This window comes from Rousettus aegyptiacus, unplaced genomic scaffold (assembly GCF_014176215.1).
Source record: "Rousettus aegyptiacus isolate mRouAeg1 unplaced genomic scaffold, mRouAeg1.p scaffold_m13_p_10, whole genome shotgun sequence".
Taxonomy (NCBI): Eukaryota; Metazoa; Chordata; class Mammalia; order Chiroptera; family Pteropodidae; genus Rousettus; species Rousettus aegyptiacus.
In genome coordinates, this window is record NW_023416285.1 from 7,774,959 (window position 1) to 7,797,997 (window position 23,039).

The following is a 23,039-nucleotide window of genomic DNA, read 5'->3' on the forward strand; positions in this document are numbered from 1 at the left end:
GCCTTGAATATCAATTGCACCAAATAATCATCAATTATTCTTATTAACATACTCAATCATCATAAAAAAAAAAGCATCATCTTCTTGGACACCAGAAATACACCGGATAAAATTCAATATCCATTTTTTTTTTTTACTTTAAATAGCTCTTAATAAGAATAGATTGATATTACCTTAACATGAGAATAATCATAAGCCATCATCCTGCTTAATGAAAAATCTAGGCATTTCCATTAAAGTCAGACACAAGATAAGGATGTTAATTATCCTCACTATTATTTAACACTTTTCTGATGGTCCTAGCCAATATAATTAGACAAAAGAAAGAAATAAAATATAAAAATTGGAAAAGGCTTGGCAAAACTGTCATTATTTGCAAATGATATAACTGAGTTGGAACACCCAAGAGAGTAAACTTTAAAAAAAAATCTGTTATAAATATTAAGAAGATTCTGTAAGGTGACTGGGAATAAAATTAATATACAGAAATCAATAACTTCCAGAAATGCAAACAAAACCGATTAAAGTATAAAGTGGAAGAAAAGACCACATTTATGGTTATAAACAGAAATAATTGAGATGCAAAGAGATCAAGAAATGGAAAACATGTATGTGTCTCTATTTATGTAGAAAACCACACGTACGAAGGTACACATACATACATAGAAAAGCCATCAAAATATTACGAAGGGACACAAAAGGGGTCTCAGCGGAGGAGAGGCTACAAAGATTAATGATGGAAAGAGCAATCATCATAACTATAGTAATCCTCCGAGCCCAAATTTGTAAATTTAACAGAATTCCAATGGAATACCAATGATTTTTTTTTAATTAGATAATCTAATTCTAAATTTTAGATAGAATCCTAAAAAGAAGAAACATGCTATGATGCCAATTCTACTAGATTAAAATATATTATAAAGCAACGGTAATTTTTAAAGGATGAAGAATATGAAGATAAATGAATAGAACAGGAATTGGAGTCCAGAAAGGAATCCAAATACTTAAAACAACTGAAAATATGCTGAAGTGGTATTTCAAATCAGTCAGAACAGTGTATATCGATTAACAAATGTTTGAACAACTAGATAGTTAAATAGGTTCTTCACACTTTTTACCCCAGAATTTCACATGGATCAATTATTTAAAGTTTCAAAAATACCCCAAAATTTTATAGTGGTATTAGAAAACATATAATAATATATTTTACTATTATTAGCTCAACAAGAACTAATACTAAGTGTAAAACATAAAATAGAAGGCATAAAGAAAATAATGCTTCATTTAACACACATGCACAAAAGAAAAACAAAATACAATGGATAAAGCAATATTATGCAAAGTTAAAAAAATAAAACCATAAACTTGTAATGTAATTTCAATTATGTCACGACTAAGTGTGTGCTTCTTTAAAATGCAAAGACTTACATATCTATAAGATCAACAACCTGATTGAAAAATGAATAAATTATATAAACAATTAATTTATAAGAAAGTAAAAACAAATTGCTCTTAAGAATATAAGGAGATAATAAATCTGTCCTGTATTAAGAGAAATGGATATTAGAATGAAAATGAAATACCATTTTTCATTTAGAATATTGGAAAACAGGAGGAAAATTTGATAACCTCTAGCTGTTGAAAAGTATGAAAAACAGTCATTTTATATCCTTCTGGGGAAAATGAAAGTTGAACAACCTCTACGTTAAACAGCTTGAAACTATCTACCAAAATTACAATGTACATGTCTTTTAACCTGGCAATTTTACTTCCAGGAATTTCTCCTACGAATTTTTTTTTTTTTAATTTCTCCTGTGCAAAATCAAATATGAAAAGGTATTTGTACATCATTGTTCATAATAGAAAAAGATTGGAAACAACCTAAATGGCCATCAGTAAAACATATTACTGCAAAATAAAATAAGTTATGGTATATCTCTAGAGTAAATCTCTCGTTGGGATGTATCTCTGCTGCTTTTGTAAAGAATGCCATTGCTCAATGCTTAGAATCGTGTGCATAGTACGTTACCATTTGTGTGCACGTGTGTGTGTACAGCAATACATACTTGTATATGCATTGACCATCCCTGAATGAAAATGCAAGAAACCGGAAATGCTGGTTTGCCTCTAGGAAGGGGAACTGGGAGGCTGGGGGCTCGGTGTGAAAGGCATACATTTTAAAGGTTTTTACACTTTCAAAATTTTGCACTGTATAAATAAATTATCTGCTCACAATCTAAATAATAAGTTTTTAAATAAGATTGTGAGAGTTAATTAAGCAATTTGCAGTGCCTGGCGCAGAGTCACCAGCAATAAATGGCTGTTAATAGTTACCGTTATAATGCTGAATAGGAATTGGAAGACAATGGTGAGAAATGGAAAAAGGATGGAGCCAAATGACTGTCTATGTAAGATATAAGGTTTCTGCCTCTTAAATATTAGGATAAGCCACGTGAAACAGCCAATATTGAATAATGCTTGACCTGCGAAAACAGTAATTTCATGTGATTTCACCCCAAATTATTTTCTTCTGTGTAAATGAGACTGTAAGGTGACAGTGACAGTAATGATAGCTATTAGTTCAATTATTTCTTGCCATCTGAACCTATGTGTTTTCCAGATTTGCAGAGAGAATTCAGAGAGTGAGTTGGAATAATGGAGATGTTGAAGTAAATGCATCGTTTTGGTTTCTGAGTTTGGGATAGTGAGTAGCTTGAGCTATTTTATTTATTTATTTGTTTATCTATCTATCTATCTATCTATCTATCTATCTATCTATCTATCTATCTATCTATCTATCTGAGGGTGTGTGGAAGTAAGCGCTATCCCATCCTCAACCCCATTTGACAGAAGAGGAGCGGTTTCTGCTTTGAATGGCAAGCCGGAGCCAACCAATGCCACACAGTTGGCATGCAGGGAATCGGCAGTGGACAAGGCCCGCTGCACCGCCAGGGCCCGGCCACGGTTCACTGGTAAGATTATATCTCACCTTCTCTCCAAAGCAAACCCTGGTCCCTCCCGCCTCCCATCTGTTAGTAAGACAGCGTTAAGTTCCGAAGCTCAGAAGTGACGTATAAAATGGTGAGGTCGCCACCATTTTCGTGTATGTTTGTAAATTCTGTTCCTCGACATCCCACAAGCTTTCATTTTCCCACTTGACATTTCCACTCATGATAAAGCTGTTCGAGAATACGGGAGATGGCCACCGATGTCTTCAGCAGGTAAAGCACAGGTGGCGTTGGAAAAAAATGAAAGAAAAAGAACTCTGATTAATTCCTAAGGCTGCAGATACTTTTTTTCTAGAAAATCCATGCTGTAGATTGAATGAGTGTGATCGAATCCAAAAATGGAGCAAACCAGGCAAAAAGAAAAGCAGAAGCCATCCCATACTAACAAGCAGATCAGCCTCCATCCAGCCAGAAGCTCTTGATTTCGATGTCCTCATTTTTATCATGGGATTTATTAACCCTTTATTTGTGGTATCTGTTAATATTTCCATTTTGTATTTCTTCTCTTTAAAATGCTTAAATAGAAGGCCTTCATTTCCCCTGTTTTACAGATAAGGAGCATTTATCATTAAAGTTAATGGCATTCCTCACCAACAAGGTGGTTTGTGAATCGCAAAGAAGAACATCTAATCCTTCGAGGAAAGTGCTGCAGGCATCAGCCTCTGATGTCATGATGGTTAACGGCCTTCACACAGGCGGACTCAAGTATTCCAAGGCAACACTTGAATCTGGGGTTTTATAAATGGTTTGCTCTTTAAATCTTCCAACTTTTCAAGGAGCATGTCTCGAGTTGAGTAAACTGAAAATTATTGACTCTCTATTCCCCGCTGGGAGGGAGGAAGAGACAAGATTCCTGCTTTCAAAACATTTATGACCCAGTGACAGGAATGAGAGGCAGAGAACAAATAGATGGGGACATTAGATTACGCAAGATAATTCAACTGATGAAAATGCTACAAGGATAACAAGACAGGTAAAGAGGGGTGATAGAAATTACTGGGGCGGCAAGGTCACTGTAGATAGGCTAACCAGGAAAGACGCCTCGGAGGTGGCAATGTGTCCTGAGATCTGAATGACAGTGAGCCAGCCATGAAAAAGGTCAGCCAGGGTATTCCAGGCCATGGAGATGATGATGATGATGATGATGATGATGATGATGGTGGTGATGATGATGGTGGTGATGATGATGGTGGTGATGATGATGGTGGTGGTGATGATGATGGTGGTGATGATGATGATGGTGGTGGTGATAAAACAGTGAATATGAATCAAGGATTTACTGAGTGCCAGGCTTTATTCTAATTACTTTACTAGTACCATTTTATTTTACCCTCTCAACAATTCCTCAAGGTAATGAATTATTATTACCCTCATTTTACTGATGAGAAAATCAAGGCACAGAAATTGCCCAAGGTTCACTCGCTAGATAAGCGGTCCGCTACAGCAAGGACAGAGGCTCTGCCATGGGGAGGAACTCAGTATGTTGAAAAAGTAAAAATCGGACCAAAAAAAAAAAAAAAGGGAGATTGGAGGCTGCTATGAGATGAGGTTGAGGAGGTCTGCTCCTATAAGACCTTGCAGGATTTTCACCGGATGGTTTAGGCAGGTGGTTGTAAGGTCCACCTCAGAGAAATGACATGACGTGATCTGTTTTAAAAATATAAGTTCAGGCCCTAGGGCCAGCAGTCTGGGGGAAGGAGTAGAGATAAAAGCCTGCGGGATGAGCGATGAGGCCTGGGATGCTGGGAAGGTCTGAGACGATCCGGGATGCGAGACATCGCGGGATGAACCCAGTCAGGCATCCAACCCTGCTACACTTCAGTGTCCAGAGACCTCCACCCACTGCATCGGCTGACGGTCGCCTGTTGACGACCTGGCAGAACAGCGCATTCACCTCAGTGGAAGTGACTGGCCCCATCCAGGTCTTCGCCCCGGCCCTGGTTAGGTGACGCCCTTTCTGCACATGATGGCGTAGCGAGGGGATCCGGCCAGTGCGGGATCCAGCCCCAGCCTGGCGGTTTGTCACTGGAGATTGTGAGGTGAGTCCCGGGGCCTGGACGAGCCTGTTTCCTCTTCTTCTTTGGGAGTCATTAAGACCTACCTCCCAAACTCGTTGTGAGGATTAAGTAAAACCAAGTCTGTGTCTTGCCTCTCGGAGTCACTCGATGATACCGGTTCACTGCCCTCCCTTCTCCGTTCAGAGGCAATATGGAGTAGATTGTAAATTTGACTTGTTTTCTCTTAACTGTGGTACACACTGACAGCCATCGTCAGACTCATTACATAGCTCTAGACCAACACGTTAACCTCCTCTGCTTTCATGTATGCATTTATTATTTACCTAGTGTGTTCCCTGGACTCCGCATTTCAGAATACTTCCCTGCCTATGGCCTAAAATTAAATCCAGACACCTCTCCCCTTGTCTCCTTCCCCGCATTTTCCTGATACGTTCCCCTCCCCCCCGCCTTTACCCATTCTAGACAACGAGGAAGCCTATTTCTCAGGACGATGAACTCTGGGCTCTACCTCGTACTTGACTTTGCAATCCCTCAACTTCCCCCCATCCAGACCACAAATTTCCCACCTTCCTGTCTCCCTTGATTTCGAACATCTTGTTAAACAACACTTTCTCTCTCTTTCTCTAGTGCCCGAGACTGGGAAATTACTTTCTTTAATCCGGGCCCTATTTGTAGTTTTAAGGCCAAGAATTTTAGAAGCATCTGTGGCTCTGAAATTGTTTTCCGTCAGGACTGCTCTATTGGAATACTCTGTGTGTGTGTGTGTGTGTGTGTGTGTGTGTGTGTGTATTTTTAATGTCCTGCTAGCCATTCCCTCTGGCTTGACTTTAGAAATCACTGTTTTCTCAACACTGGGATGTCTGTACGTTAAGGTTATTTCACTTCTTTAGGAGTTCACTGCTTTCGCTCACTTATGATGCAGTCATATGTACTACTTTTCTATCTCCAAATACGATTAAAAGTGCCCTTCGGGTTTTGCAAGCCATGATCATTCAGTGCACGGAGCCTTCTCGTGGCTTGGAAGGACTCTCTCTGCCTTCTCTCTGAGGAAGAGGAAGAGTGGAAAAGTCAGAATGAGGTGTGGCAGCTTTGTTTCAGAGACCAGATCCCTTGCTTTTAAATCACCGTCTCTGCTCCATGGGCCCACATCCAGCAACCAGTCCTCCCCAACGGTGGGGTGTGTAGCAGGCTCAGGCAACAAGTCAGACCTGAGCCCAGGAAAGCATTGGTGCCCTGGGCTAGCTTTGCGACCTCAAGCGTCAGTAAATTTTTATGTCAAATGGTGATAATAATACTTATCCTTTTATCGAGAACATATAGAATTTCTCTAATACCTAATGGCATCATGATGATAATTATGATCCTCAGTGGTTCTTGGATAGACTGGAGCTTATCTTTGAATCAGACTCATGACACAGTGCTCTATTCCAGTGCTCGTCAAATCCCCTATGACATGTGCTTCTCCAGCCTTTGACCAGTGGCCGCTCACCATGTGGGTTTGATAAACACCTGACCTGCTCTATATCCTGTGCAGTGGGAGGAGTTCACTGGATGAACTTGGATGAACTTGAATGCTCTGACAATGTCAAACTGCTATCAAAGCTTTAAGGTTCATACTCTCATTTCTGGACTTATCACAGACCGGTAACAAACACTTTGCAAACTCACAGTGACTCATGGACGACACCTTGAATAGCATACTTGAGGCTGTGAGCCTTTGAAAGGTCTGTAACATGCAGGCACTGTGAGATGCACAGGTATTTGGGCAGGAAAGGGGGCTGCTTTGTAATCACTTCTCATGCATAAAGCCTCACAAATATAAAAAACAAAAACACCTCGGCAGGATTCCAAGTGCTGACTCCAGCCATACTCATTCTCCTTAGAGGCCACTTCGTGTCATTCTGTTGGGGGTCATTGTCCAACGATAATTACCCAATTCTTCAGAGGCATTGAACTATCCACCTCTGCTATCAGTGGAAGCTACAAGCAGGGACCAATGTGCTTTAAAGTATAACAAGAACAACAACAAAAATCTTTATTCGGGTGGGAAATTAAAGGTACAGGATCAAAAAATATTACTGTGAGACCTAAATGCTTTCACGTCCAGTAGACGATACTGCTTATTTGAGGAGTTAGACTTATTTAACAATAACGAAAAGCTTATAGATAACATCGAAAACACCCAGCGATGATGATTCTACATTCGTAATAACATTTGCATTGGGAAGGGGTGCCACGTGTACGGCGGACATCATTAATCATTGGCGTCTCTCTTTTTCTGATCTGTCGTTTGGCTTCAGGATCTCGGCCAAGAATTCAAGGCCATGACCAACGTATAGGAAATGATAGATGAGATGGAACTTATCTGGCTTCCTGGTGCCGAAATTTGGAGTTAAATGTGCTCTGTCCATGCATTATCATTTTAACCTTCACCTGTGATGCACTTACTGTGACTCGCGATATGCATAATCATCCACGCATGAAAAAACTGGGGCTCCAAGAAACTCAGGCAGTTGATCAATATCACATAAGAAGCTGCGAAAGTGAAAGTTGAACCCCGTTCTGCTCTCAGATGGCACAGGAGGCGGGTAGCATTTAGTATGCCCCTTCTGTGTGCCAGGCTGTCATAAATTCTTACTCGTCTCATCTTATAAATCATGCCAACCTGGGGAACATTATTCTTTCCAATTTTTAGATAAGAAAAGTGGGATTCTGAGAGAGTAAACAACTTGTTCAAGGCTGTCATAGGTAGTAAGGAGGTTGGGATTTGAACTCGCCATTTTTCTGAATCCATAGTACGTTTGTTTTTCTCACCACACAGCCTTCCACAGCTCAGCCTTCTGCTTGCAGAGAACACCACCCAGAGCAGGACATGGCAAAGGTGTTTAGGGGAATGGTATTAACAATGACAGAAGCAACTTGAACATGACTTCAGTGCTGACATTGAGAGAAATGATTAAATAAGCATGGTCATAGCACCACACTGGAACAGTTGTGGCTGTTAGAAATGGTTAGTAAGAGGACTTTGTAGAAACATGCAAAAGTGTTTACTGAATAACATTCAGAAATTGTATGTATACTGATTACGTTTATGCAGATATTATACGTAGATAAAATATAAGAGGAAAACAAAGAAAATGTCTTTTGATGGGATGCAGGATGTTTTAAAGTCATGTTAAACGTAATGCTTAAAAAAAAAGTTTAGTATCCTAGCATTAAGAAAATCTGGCCAAAGAAAATAGGCAAAAATAATCACCTATTAAGAAATTTGTAGTCCAATGAATATTTTTTGGTATCGTTCAAAATCTGATCTTCTATTTACCAAACTCCCGTCTATCAATAAAAAGAGACATTTACTGGTGCTTTGTGATTTAGACCTCGTAAGGCTCAGAAATACAAGGTGATCAATCCGTCTTTAGGAGGCAGATGAGAGGAGTGAGAATTCCTTTACAAGACCTACTATGTAGAGCCAAGCATGAACCCAGGAGCATGGGGAGGGGCGGCTGTCCCAGCTGAGAGTCAGAGAGAGATTCTCAGAGGAGGTGATGGATGATGAGTCCTGAAGGCTGAGAAGAAAGTAGCCTGGAAAATTGGATGGGAAGAGAAGGGTAGGAACGGTGCTTGAGGCAGTGAGCCATATTGTACCAAGGCATGGAGGCGACAAAGCATGACAGATTCGGGGACCTGCAGGAGGTCTGCGGGGGCTGGAAGATGACGTGCGAGATGGAGAAGGGGTGTGGGGCGAAGCCGGGAAGCAGCAGAGGCCTGATCACAGAGCGTCTGAGTGCCAAGGAAAGAAGGCACGGTGAAGGAGAACAATCAGCTATGGCACCGGAAACTGCAAAGAGTCCAATTTAAGTCACCTGCTGAGACCGATGAGAATGGAGTATCCTCGAGGATATTAGGAAAGGAGGGAAATTCCGAGGCGACATGAGTCCCCAGGTGAGGTTGGAGGGTGTGACCAGGAGGTGGAGCTACTTGTAATAATATCTTCAGTTCCTTGGGGAAGGAAAGGTGCTTCGTCCGTTCTTGTAAGCACCCTGCCTCGGCGCTTTTGTGTGTGGCACACAAGAGATGCCACCCAAGTAGCTCCAGGTTAGATGATTGACTGAAAATTTAAAAACAAAACCAGACTACCCCACGTCCTCAAGGAGACAGACAATCGTATGAGCCAGTGTTGTCTATGCAGCGTGTCGAGTGTGCGAAGATTATCCACTAAACCCTACTGTTGATGGGAGATGAATGAAATGGCACACGCTGCTCACGGCCATCCTGGAAGCTTCTGGAGGTTTCCTTTAGTTGCACTTCTGCATTGCCCAACCCATTCTCTTCATGGGATGGGAAATGAAATAAACATCGATTATGCCTTTTTCAATTTAAAACGTCATTCATTAAAGCCATTTAAAGAAACGTCACTGCCTACAGTAAATATTCACATACAAAAATTGCATATAATAAATTTACTATATACAATAGACTATTACTCAGCCATAAGAAAAGATGAAAAACTGTCGTTTGCGACAACACGGATGGATCTTGAGATAACCATGCCAAGAGAAGTAAGTCAGGCAGAAAGAGTTGAGAGCCATATGATTTCATTCCTATGTGGGATATAAAACTGAAAACAACAAACAAAGAAGACAAACAAAAGCTCGTAGCCACAGACAACAGTTTAGTGGTTACCAGAGGGAGAGGGCGTGGGGGGGCGGGAGGCAATAAGGGGAAAAGCGGTCAGACGTGTGGTGACGGAAGATGTGACTTTGGGTGCTGAACACACGGTGCAGTACACAGATGACGGAGTATTGAACCGTACGCTTGAAACCTGTATAATTTTATCAACCAATGTCACCCCGATAAATTAACTTAAAAAGCATTTTAATGAAAAATCTAAAAAAAAAGAAAATAGAAAGAAACTTGAAATGATGGCAGTTTCAAGCCCTGAGTTCGAAAGGGCTTTCGCTCCGAGGGAACAGAGGTGGGAACTGAGGAGAAGGACCGGGCTCCCAGGTGCGCTACCCATGCGATGCCTCCCCACAAACTCTGAGCACAGAGGACCCGGCGAGCGACGCCCCTCGACCCCGTGACCCTTACAAAGGTGCCCGTGGCAATGGAGAGGTGAGACCCCCCCATGAATTTACTCACTAGAAATACAAGATAACCAATCTGTCTTTAGGTTGGATGAGTCTAGTAGGAGTATAACACCCCATTTAGGGACACCCAGGCTCAGGGAGGTCAGGTAATTTGTCCAAGGTCACACGGCTAGCAAGTGGCTATCCTCAAATACACACTCTTATCTATCCGACCCCAAAGGCCAGGCCTCAGCTTGAAGTGCTTCCCCTGACCATGCTGTGTTCTGGCTGAAACAGAACTCTCTAGAACTATAGCACTCAGCTAGGCTATGCACCGTAACACCTACCTGTATCAGTACATAAGACAAACCCCAAACTTACATTCTAGCCAGGCAAAACTGCCTAGAGTGCCCCGAACCCACTAACTTTCTCCATCCTTCTGTGTTTCACTTAGAGTAGACCCTCCGTCTAGGCTGCTGGGACAACCTACTCACCCTTCACAGTCAGTTCAAGGGCCGTCTCCTCCTTGAAGACTTAGAGCCTCCCCCGCCCATCCTTCGACCTCTCCCTGCATCATGCTTGGAATAAGACTGTGGGGTTCGAGACCCTACCCTGCCACTTCCTGGCTCCCTGACCTTGGGTAGCTACTTCTCTACCTCAGTTTCCTCGCCTGCAAAACAAGACTGAAAAGAGTCTCTACCTCATAAGGTTATTGTATTAAAAACAACAACAACAACAACAACAACAACAACAACAACAAAAGACGCCCTGCTAAGTGCCGAGCTATGGTATCCGGCGCCTAGTAAGTGCTCAGTAAGCGTTAGATATTAAGTGTGTTATCACATCTGGGGTTGTCTCCCTGTGTATATGTATTTTTTCTCGCCTACTATGCAGTGATCTTGAGGGCAGCAGAGACCTGGCATGAGGAAGGTGACAAAGAAGTGCTTGTGGAATGAATGACAGATAAATGGGCCAAGCGGCTGGTGGTAATGGAAAGGGCTCCCAAGCCAGGCCTCACGCACTTGGAGGCCCCGTGTCTGTCCGGTCTCGTCTGCCTTACTTACTTACTATGGCTGCTGGGCTGGATTTTGTTATGAAATGCCAGGGGCACAGCAGGTCTGAGCGCTTTCCAAAAAAAAAAACGTGGCAAAAGACACACTCTGAATTCTTAGCTTCGCTCCTTCTCCCCATTCTAGGTCTCTACTTTCCTCAGTGGGATGCACTGACTCCCCACATTAGGAGACAAGCTTTCTCTCCAGTTTCTGGAAGTACCTAAAGGTGACAAGGCTGTGACTTCCTCACTCTGCAGGCCTGTTCCCAGCCCAAGCCTGGACAACTAGCACAAGGACACCCAATCGGCAAGCTCGGGCTCCCAGAGGTCAAGGGGCGTCCTCTAGAGGAACTGTGAGCATGCCTCCTCGGGGCACGATGTCCCCTCACTAACCTCCAGCTGCTGCTCCGCTGGGACCAGTGAGTCAGCCTCCATCACACCTGTCTGCACAGAGCACCTGCTGCCTGGTTATGCGAGGAGGCGATGGGAAGCATCGGCGGGTAGATGGACAACTGGAATCAAATGACAACAGCTCTAATGTTGTTGCTTCAAAAGCACCGGGTCACCGGAGCCCCCTCCAAAGTGCTTCCAGGTGAGCCTTCAGGTATAGTGCCATCGTCTGCACTCAGAAGCTCCAAGGGCCACTGTCCTTCAGCCACTCTTTCCCCCAACGACAAGAGCCACCTCTGTCTGCTCTGCATGTGCCCTGGCTGCAGGCTTCGGTGACAGTGACTCAGAATTCACGGGATTAAATGAACTTGTTTTGGTGAAGCTAGATGGCTATGATTGCTTAGTTTCTATACTGTTTCACTTTGTTTCATGAAAGACACAAGCGTATCGAATCTTCGGATGTCTGCAGTATTTAAAATCTCTAGCTATCTTTTCCAAAGCAAGACCATAGGTTTTAAAAATTCCTTTACTGATTTAGAAGGCCTGAGATTAATATTTGCCGACACCTCTGTCTGACCTCTTCTTCTGCCATGAGCGTGGTTATGGAAGCTCCTCCCTCATTAATTCTATTTAAGCAATACTTCAGATGACCTTCTGGGGCTTGAGGCGAAGGCCGAGTTTCACAGAAAAACGGGGGAGCTCCGGGTTTAGAGACATTTTATAAACGAATGCATTTTGTGACTTCTCAGCTGTCTTCAAAATATTAGATGACGAAGCATTAGGAAAATCTTGGATCGCAGGTCTATACTGAAGAAATAACCTTTGTCGTTTTGAGTGACCGCTGACTGGGTCAGGTCTCATCGTGCAAGTCCATGGGCACTGGGTTCGGGCACGAGTTTGAGATCCTGCTCGGCCGTGACCTGCCCGGTGGTGCACAGCTGCGCGGAGGGGCCGTTGCTGGGAGGGCCGGCTTCCGCCCTGAGCCCTTCCTGCGACCCGAGCGTCCCTCCCTTGCAGATCTGCCTGCGTCGGCACTCCGCGCTGGACCTGCAGCTGACCACACCCTACCTGCCCATGGGTGCCACCTGAGGAAGCAATCGATAGATGGGCAAATGACTGAGTGACTGAACGAAGGAAGGAATGGAGGCAGGGAGAGCAAAGAGCTGCCGAGCCGGGATGCAGAACCCGGGGAAATAAGGTCGTGTCAGGCAGACCCAGAACGAAAGGAGAGAGCTGGATGCCGTGTTGCTCCAAGTGGTTCTGGCATATAGTAGGTGCTCAATAAAATATGACAGCAAACACTCGCTGGGCACTTTCTGTCCCCAGGTCCTGTGCTAAGCCCTCTACATGGATTTCCTCACTTAACCATCATGCTAAAGACTGCAAGGAGCTATAATTACTCTTGGCAAAGTGGATTAAGGACCCACTAATAGGTGATGACTCCCCCATCAAGGCAAGAAAGACGTGACTCGATTCTTATCAATGTTAGAATTCTATAGTCTTACTGGAGAAGCAGCAGAGTTTAGACATGAGGCACTGGGCAGAGCCAGACCACCTGCCTTCCAGACCCGGTCCTGCTCCTTGGTGGCATCAAGCTGGGCGACTGACTTCAATTACTCGCCTGCTCTGTGCCTGGCTAGTGCACATGGGCCACCGTGAAGACTAGTCAGGACATCTACGCGTGGGGCAGTGTGCAGCGAGCACACACTCAATGGTGGCCTTTGAAATGCTGCTCTGCATTGTCCAACCCATAGATGGTTTTCACGTCTTATTGTCGGGAGAGGTGCTGGTGGTATTGTCACCCCCTTGCAGGTGTGATCACCGCAGTCTTCACGGGCTAGACTCAGAAAACCGCAGGACCTGGGGACCAAGTGGGCTTCACTGACCCCAGGGTGAAGGTCACCATTTTACAATAAGAGGAGCCGGAAGGAAGGAGGAAAGGTAGCATTCACGAATCTGTGTGAAATGCAGCTAAAAGATCTAACGAAGAATCTGTCCAAGATCGCGCCAGGGGCTTGGCGACCTGGGCTAGCATAGACTCCAAAGCTTCAGGGTCCTCGGTGGGTCAACTAAGGACGCGCAGTGAGAAACTTCATCTGCTGAGGAGAAGTGTTTTTAAACCAGACCTCTCAGGGTCCCTGACAAGATAAGATGCCCAACAGCGTGGAGCGGCCTCCTGAATTCCCGCGGACACTCACTTCCCCACACCCTGCCACCCACCTCCTCTGTGCCACTGGCCCCGCAGGGGGGCCGGGTCTGAAAGCAGAGCCTAGAGCTTTGGGAGAACGTGGCTCCTGCGACCCTGGCTGGGAGCAGTCGCCTGTCGACGCCCACTCCTGGGCAGACCCTGGTTTCCCGCTGAGCAGGGCCCACGGGGCTGTTTAGTGAAGAAGGACCTGTTTTGGGTGTGCAAAGTGGACGAGGTGAGGCCTGAAGCTGACTCTGGCTCTTGCCACACTTAGATTTGGCTCTGGGCATTTAGGCTGCAGAGAAAAGGTCCCTTCTCTCTCCACCCGGGAGGAGGTCCCTGCCAGCCTCGTATTTAATCCTTCCAGACGCTCCCAGCCCAGTAGCCTGGCCAGCCATGGCTCTAACGAGCAATTGTTCCTGCCCATCGTGGCTTCTCACTCCATGCCCCAGCATCATCTGACCGCTTGGAATTCTACCCCCCGGTCCACGCTCCTTCTCTCCCCTCTGACGGAAATGGCCTTCCCGCCCCCTTCCTCGGCTCACCTTGATTCATTCCTTCGCACTGAATTCAGGCATCGTCTCCTCCACGGAGCTTCCCTGACTAACTCTTCTGAGACGTCCCTGTTTGGTACTCTCCCAATCCCATCTGGAACCTGCTATCATGGCATTTACCATTTTGTATATAACGCTCTCTCCTTATAGTTCCGACCCTCGTGGCAGGGAGTTTCTCGACGGCCGGTACCACGGCTTTTGAACCGTCGGCATGGAGCCCAGCTCCTGGCGCACTCTGCAAGGAGGACGTGACTTGGAAGTATTTGTCCAAATCATCCTTGAACCACAGAAGGGAAAGTCGGCGAAAGCGTTGCAGCATCTCGGTGGAAGCGAAAAGGATTGTGCACAGAGGATTGTGAACACAAAACAAAACCCACTAACTCGCGCGGCCCTTAAGGATAAAGAAATGGTAGGGTAAACTTTGCGGGGGAGGCGGGGCTGGAGAATTGAACTACAACACACCGACAATGAAGCGACTCAGCGACTCGGCCATGTGGACGGTGGCCTCTGCCTTCTGGTCCATTCTGGGCGGCAGAATTTGATCTACGAAGGGCACCACCTCCTCTGCTTGCAACGGGACCCCTGCAGCTACACACTCACAATTGGCATGAAACGCCAAATACGGAGACATATTATGCGGGCAGAGAATTTCGCCTAACACTTAGGTTTTTTTTTAAAAATAAAATCTGATTTTATAACCAAACCAGAAAATCTGTTAACGTTTTACACAGTCCCTAAGAAGCCTTAGAAATATGCCTCTGTGTGATAGAGCTGGGTTGCTTTCCTTCAGGGCACCTCTCTGGAGGCACGTTGAGTCTCTTCAGGGCTGACTGGTCCCTGGGTGGAGACCCCAGAGGCCGTGAACTCCACAGCAGCACAATAGAAACTTAAGAGGCAACCGGAGGGACATAATACCAAGGCATTTTATGAGACAGACGTTGCTGGCTTTAAAATAATTAATTCCAAGTATGATACAAATGTATAGAGGAAACTCAACCCTGACAAAGTCTGCATTTGCTGCTTGTTAATTAAATCTCTTACGTGCGTGCACGCGCGCACACACACACACACACAACATATACACATGCCATGGTAAAAGAAATATATATTGTGCTATCTTACCTCATTTTAACTCCTTGGTTCAAGATATATATAAACCTTTAAGTACTTTTCAAACACACCAGGAAATACAATTAGCACATTGCTCTTACCCTGAGGTAGTTGAGGGTGAAGTTCGTTAGCCCCATCCTGGTGATGTTCTTGGACAGCTGGTCCAGAACCTGAGGGTCTTGTGCCTAAACAGGAAAGAAAAATCATGTATTTTATTCCTGCAAGACGATTTCAAGAAAGTCGCAGACCGTGCTACATCTGCTAAGAAACGCAGCCTTGACAGTGTCGATGGCTCTCAGAGGGCCAGGCTGCACGAGAGAATTTAATTTGCATCTGAAGACACTTGCCCATAATGCTCAAGGACACTTGTGGATCCATGGTGCAAGACCCCTGTCCAGGGAGACCCAAACTGGATCCTGTGCTTGGGAGAAACGACTTGATTTACTCTGTGAGAGGCCTGTGTCTTCAGGAGGAAGGTCATTAAGCCCTGCCAGGAAGGACACCTCTAGGTCTCTGGCACTCATCGGAATGGGCACAGCCTCTGGATTTGGGGAAGCTACGCTTGTTCCCTGTTGTAACAGTATGTTTTAACAGCGTGGAGTCTAGGACTATATCTGAAAACTTTGCAACTGCCATTCAAGCATTACATTTTCCAGAATATCAGCCACACTTAAAAGAGGGATGTAACATTCCATGGGCCACCTTAAACGTTCTGTTTGGCCAGAAAAAAAAAAAAGTGATAATTCTTTCTGGATTCTAATTTGAGGTAAATCTTTTGGATGATGATCTTTTGTCCTGTCTTCCTTCTTTCTTAATCGGTTTGAGTAAATTGATGCTTAACAGAGGGAGTCTTAAGGTAAATATCCCTTTCTCTCCACGTCTGCGTGCATGAGATTATCTAGGTCATACTAACGCTTTATTCTTTTCTGAAGAATTTGCTCTGTGTGATATAACCAATTGGCTCTGTGTATATAAATAACAGAAAATGTAGGAGAAAACAGAGTGTCACTTTCATGTCAATTTCTGGAAAGAGAGTCCTCTCTAGACACGCAGCCAGTATTTCCTGAACCTCCCACACGCCAGGATGGGCTGATTCAGGGAGATGCACCAAGCAGTCATGCTGGACTTCCAGGAGCTTCTATTATGGTTGAAAGACAGGATAATAATAAATGAATGGAAAGACGTCATTGCTGCTGCTGCAAGCCAGTCACCAATATTTGCAGAGGACCTACTAGGTGCCAGGCACTTTTCTCTGTTCTTGACAAGCATTTATTCAATCTTCAAACTAATCTTCGGATGCAGGCTCTAATACTGTATTACTGATTTTATAGATGACGGACTAGAAGCACAGAGACGTCACGTCACCAGTGCCAAGTCACACAGGAGACCTGCGTGGTTTCATCGCGGGGCCCGAGCTCCTGACCATCGCTCTCTGCTGCCTCTCAGTCTGTTCGGAGTCTAACGAGAGTGGCTCCTGCAGACCGTTTCAAGGAGAGTGGAGGATATGCATTGAGCTTTGAAAATGGAGTGGGACTTGGGCATCGGGGGGCAGAAATAACGGAGCGGGAGACCAGGGATGCCACGGGAGAAAGCACAAGGGCAGAGAGCGGGTCAACCAGTGGGGAGAGGGCAGAGGGCCAAGCCTGGGAGACGGCTGGAGTGTGGCTGGGAGACGGCTGTCTTATCGGCCTGAGTGTTGGACTTAGAACCAACTGAGTTAAAAATCTTGATTTCGCCACTTTCGGGCTGAAAAACATCGAGCACCTTGTTGAACTTCTCTGAGCCTTGCTTTCCTCACTTCTAAAATAGGAATGATGATAACTCACCTCTGCGAGTTACTTTGGGGATTAATTATAAGCGTGCATAAAATGTTTAGCACAAGGCCCTGCATAGCAAACACCCAATAAATGCCAGCTACTGTTATTTAATTCTCTTCTGATTATATTGGGTCTTTAAAAAAAGAAAAAAAGCTCATTAAGTCTGATTTTGCTCCAAAGCTTTTTCATGGAAAAGCCCATATCATGCATGGTGGGGGAGGGGCTTATTTAAGTCGATGGCTTTAAATTCCTTCTTAAGAGACTGCCCTTGACCGGTTTGCACCAAGTCTTATCTTTAAAACATTAGCATCAAATCCACTCTGGCACCTAGTTGCTTTTCAATAAATTGGATGTGATTTATGTTCAAAGGAAACCAAGAGAACCCCAAATACTCTAGTTCACTCCAACGCTGGTCAGAAAGAGCCAACTCCTGTTAACACAGATCTGAGGTCCAGGTGGACTTCGTCTCCTCAGATGGTTCTAATCAAAACTGGAAACTGTTTTTCTCACTTCCTGTTTTATTTCTTTCCCCGGTTATAAATAACAGGTTTATTAGCCCAGGCAGAGCAGTACTAGATAATGACTGAATGGAATTTAAGAAAAGTACAAACTGTTTATTGAGGTAACCTCAATTTAGAGTTTAAAATAATAAAGTATCACACACAAAAAAAGTCTCAATTCACCACACTCAGAAACAACGGAAGGGAGGAAGGGCCTGTGGATTAAAATTGTTGATGGAAAGACTCAAAGTTTAGAGTTAATTATGTAAAGTGTAGAGACAGCTGGAGTTCTTTCACAGAGAAACTGCTTTTCCTCATTGAATAATATGTGGGGATAATAGGAACGAAAGTGAAATAAAAATCGAATTACTTACATGCATGGCTAGAATGCTTCTTGGGACTAACTCTCTGTATTGTCTAATGGTAAAGTGCCATGTTTTTATTCTCATGAGATCATCAAAGGTGAACTCCAAGATCAGTCTGCCTTCTGTACACACCTAGAAGTGACAAACAACACACTCATTTGTTATGCACTTTGTGAATGCTGCATTTTTTTTTTGTGACTCAAATGTCAGCTACTCAGCATCATGTCCCTGACTATCCTTGGGTGGCTCTGGATCTTGACAAAATAGGACACAAGTGGCTTATCCATAGCATACTGAGACAAATAGAAGTATAATCAGTGGATCCAAAAGACAGCTAGCCATGAACTAGTAGAAACTCTACCCGTTACAAGCAAAAGTCTGTGAGCCTCCATTTTTCACTTGTAAATATGGACACAAAACCCCTTTTCACAGTGATGTGATGTCAAAAACGCCTGGCATACATATGCATCCCACACAATGATACTCTCTCCCATACTTTTTTTCCTTTTCATCATCTTTCTACCATAGGAGCTTGAGCTCTTGTTTGAATTTTGGTTAATCCCATTCTGGGGTAAAGTGCCTAATGAAATTATTCATGCTGAAGTACAAAATACTACAAGGTTACTCAAACAGAGTTTCTTATTTTCCAAGAGAAATTCCAGAGGACAATGCTTAACCCAAAGCAATAGGTATCAGTTACTGAGATGTTAAAAACAGAGGCATATTTAGAGTATATTCCTTGAATCACATTGTATTGGCCATGCCACATTCTGCTTGCATAAAGGGCCAGCCTTTGGGGGCTGGGGAGAGGCAAATTTATCTAAGAAAAATATGTATTACTAATTAAAAAAAAAAGAATTTCTGAGGCTCTCTTCCTTGATAGAGTGATGCATGATGGAGTAATTTTTTTACCTTTTTTGATATTCAGATTATTTGTAGCTCATAGTTCCTATTTTATTTCCCTTTTCACTGTTAATGACTTTGAAATGGAAGAAAATACTAGGCCATCACACGTCACCCAGCCTATCTCAACTATAAGATAAGTAGCCATGGTCGCACATTCGTCCAGTTCGAATCATCACTACTAATCATTCAGTTCATGCTAGCCTTAAAAATATGGTACAAGTGATGGATGGAGGCTTTGGCATCAGAAAGTGCTAGATTTGAATCCTGAGTTGACTTTTCACTCATTTTGAAACTGTGGGAAAAATCAAATAAATGCCCTAAGTTCCAGGTTACTCATCTGTAAAATAAGGGTAATAATATTCTTAGGAAGGGTTGTTGTGAAAATATATTTAAAAAAATTATGTCTGTAGATTGCCTGGTATTGCACCTGGCACATAGTAGGTTGATAGTAAATGGCAGCTCTAAAGATGAGAAATTAAATGCAACCTGAGAACACAGAACCCTAGATCACTGGTGCTATCTGAGACCCAAGGGTTCAGGAGAGGTATCTTGGGGGCTCCGTTAGGAAGAGCTTGGCCTCTATGTGGACTCGGAGACCCATCTCATTTCCTAGATTTAACCAGATCAGCTTCAGTTTTATCTGTTTTAACATATTGGGCTGCTGGCCAAACTTTTTTGGAGGAAGATTTCCTATGCTAAAAACAAACACACAAAACTTTGGAAATCACTGCACTATACAATATCTTAAAAAATCATAAATTACAATTATTTCAATAAGTGATATGAACATTTCTAAAACTATAGTCTATAAAGATAATTAGCAATTTATATCAACATTTTATGAGATATTAATATTCATTTCCCTCTTTGAGAATTTAATACAAAAGGTCACCACTTACTGAGTTCCAACTATGTCCTGGGCGCTGGGGTTAGGTGGTTTCTAGTCCTTCTAATTTAAGCCACAAATACAGTATAGGAGAATTAATAACATGTGTTATTAATAGGGTACTACTTAAGAAAGATGCTATTAATGTCTGCCATTTTCATTTTATCAAAGGCCTCAGAAGCACTGTAAGATAATTATTGATAATCTGGGTGAAGACCTCTAACTCAAAACCAATTAGCAGAATCTGTGGGTAATTTAGGCATTGGGCCACCTTGCCCCCAAACTCCTCAGCGGAGTGGTCTTCAGAGCCTCGCTTCTCATCTCAGCCATGGCGGTTGAGCACAATGACAGAGGGGAAGATGTCAGTGTCCCCAAGCCACTCATCCAGAGCACCTCGGCACTGGAATTAATTTACCAAGGTTTTCAAAAGAGTTGCATGGAGATTAAGCCACACTTTTCTCCCTGGGGCGTTGGCATGACAGAAGCCACATGCGGCGAAGCTTTCACAAAAGGGAGGTAACTATAGCTAGCCAGTGACAATGAAATGTCTTGACCATACTGGATAGGTATATTTGCATGCTATAACCCCACCCCACCCCCTTTTTTATTAACAGAGGATTATTGGCTGTTTAAACAAAAATTAGCCTAGTTAAATGTCATGTTTTATTATTATTATTATTATTATTATTATTATTATTATTATCTAATCTATCCATTTTGTGTTTTATGAACCACAAACCCAGGGCAGATGGAGATTCTGGTTTACTTCTACTGGAATAGAATTTCGTAATGGGAGGGCCTGGATGCGGACCTTCTGATGAATTACTCAATTCAAGCATCTGTAAGGTCAAGTTAAATCGTGTCCTTTATTTGCTGTGGGATAGCACCTCAGTTGAGGAGGCTTCTTGCCGTCAGACTGTCACGGGGCTATGAAAGGGAAAATTATAATAAGCCTTGGGCTCTTCCTTTCTCAGCCCAAACCAGGGAATCGGCTTATCCAGGGCATATCGTGTGTAAGAGTACAATCCTTAGAACTGAGTCTGAGTTGACTGTGTTGGGTGTTTTCTTAAAAAAAAAAAAAAAAAAAAAAATTAAATGACTCCCTTAAATGAAAGGATGGAGGAGAATTTGGTCAGCGCTGGTCTTCCCCAAGTAATTATACTCACAGCTTCCTCCCAGGTCCTTTGAAGCCTCCCTGCTCCCTGCCCCGACCTTGGAAGTTAAAGGAAATTAAAGGCTTTATAATTTATTTTATATGCAACAATCAGCAAATGGAACAGAGGTGCTTAAGAAAAAGGAATATATATATATATACATAATATATATGTTTTGGAAATGGCAAAAAATGGGCATAGCTTATAAAGGAGAATTAATGTTTTCTCTTTCAGAAAAAATCTGTGCATTCCTCCTAATCAATACAATTAATGTAGCTTTTATCTAAAGTTGCCCTTTTTTTTTTTAAAGCTGCCTTTCACTTGGAATCCAAAATCAAATGGGTCCCCAATTAAGAAAACATTTTCTGTTGTGCTGAATTCATGTTACCGTACTGTGAGCTCTGACATTTTGTTTCTGTGGTAACCAAAATCAGCTGATTAGTTGGCATGGCAACAGAAAAGATGTAATCCCGGCAGACACACTCTAATCAATGCCCCCAGCACAGATGGTCCCCGGAGGATCAACAAGAAAGAGGCTGGAAGGCATTCAGCAGATCACGTGCTAGCTTGAGACTAGGCCAGGGACAGGAGAACTAAAAAAGAACATTTCTCAAACTAACCGGTAGCTTTTTAACCCTTTTCTTTCTTTGACTAATTGTGAAGCAATATTGACCATGTATAAGACATTTCTCATACAGCTTTTATGAAATAAAATGTGTCTTTTAGGAGAGAGTGTTTATTTGTCTTGGTCTTTAAGCCTGGAATAGTATTATTATTGTTGTTGTTTTAGTTAGTAGATTACTAGCTTACCATATAAGGAATACGGCTCAGGAACAGCCAGATGGACAAGATAGATGCACAGGGCAAGGTGTGCGGGAAGGGTAAGGAGCTTCTGTGCCCTCTCTGAGCTTGCTACTCTCCCCAATCTCTATGTGTTTACCAACTAGGAAACACGGAATAGTGCTTTTAGATTAATAGTTGCGTAAAATGCATCGTATTTTACTTAGAGATATTGTATATGTAAATGCATGTGTATGCACACACTTACACTAGAGCAATATGATCATCGATGCCATAATAATTTGGTTAGAGTCAGGGTAAGAGTATAAATGGATAAATTCCAGAGTAAAACATGGTATACAGGCGAAGGTAAGAATGATTAACTGTCAAAGACATGAATGTATATCCATACAGGAAACCGGCTGGTACACTTCCATGGTACTTTTCTATAGTAGTAAACCATTTTATAATAAATAATTGAGGCCAGAAAAAAATAATCCTGTGTTTATAGAAGTGATAAGGGTGTCTGTTAGTGGCTGTAATTGTTGTTCTAGTTTGTAAAACCTAAAAGTAATCCAACATGCACCCCCGAGCGGGCTCCTTTGAGCATTTGCCAGTATTTGTACCCTCAGATATAATTCAAGGGTCTTTGATTCTGAAAACCTGGGTGATTGCTCCTCTGATTATTAAGCCTGTTTTCAATTTGATTCAAAACTGAATACAGAAAAGAAAGGCTTCATAATGTGTGTTTTAAAACTCTAATTACATATTTATCCATAATCTATAATGTTCCTAAGATTCAGGAAATTGCAAATGTGCGTTATACTCCCGAGAAATATTAAATATTACTTTTGATTAGGACTGCGGCTGATTTTTGATTCACCAGTTGGCCAAATTTTCATAAAAAGCAACTCAGAACCACTGGGTCAAATGCTATTTGGGGAATTACAGTTTACTGATAGTCTAAATGAGAATAAAATGATACTGTCCCCACATATGTGCTAAGTTGTAGCATGTACTAATAGCAAGCTCTCCTTTAAAAATAAAGCATTGGCTTCCAGGCTATTTTTCTTTGTGATACAGAAAGGTTATTAGCCCATAGTTTTATACTAAACAGCCATACTATTTTCTTACACAAAGATGAGTTATTTTTAATTAATAGAAGAACAAAAGAAAAATTGTAGAGATTCTATGGGTTGCATAATTATCACTGAGGAGAAAAAAAAAATCCTTTCAAATTTCC

At 42.9% G+C, this 23,039-nt stretch overlaps 1 protein-coding gene across 10 annotated transcripts in view; it reads right to left on the bottom strand.

Moving 5' to 3' along the window:
• Positions 1-23,039, bottom strand: part of LDB2 (LIM domain binding 2) — a 333,966-nt gene that overhangs the window by 45,423 nt on the left and 265,504 nt on the right. For all 10 annotated transcript variants that reach the window (XM_016138438.2, XM_016138439.2, XM_016138437.2 and 7 more), the window contains exons 4-5: positions 18,080-18,202; positions 15,490-15,573 (exon numbers count right to left, since the gene is read on the bottom strand). In XM_016138438.2, coding sequence (XP_015993924.1) covers positions 15,490-15,573; positions 18,080-18,202 — 207 coding nt within the window. The remainder of the gene's footprint in view (positions 1-15,489; positions 15,574-18,079; positions 18,203-23,039) is intronic.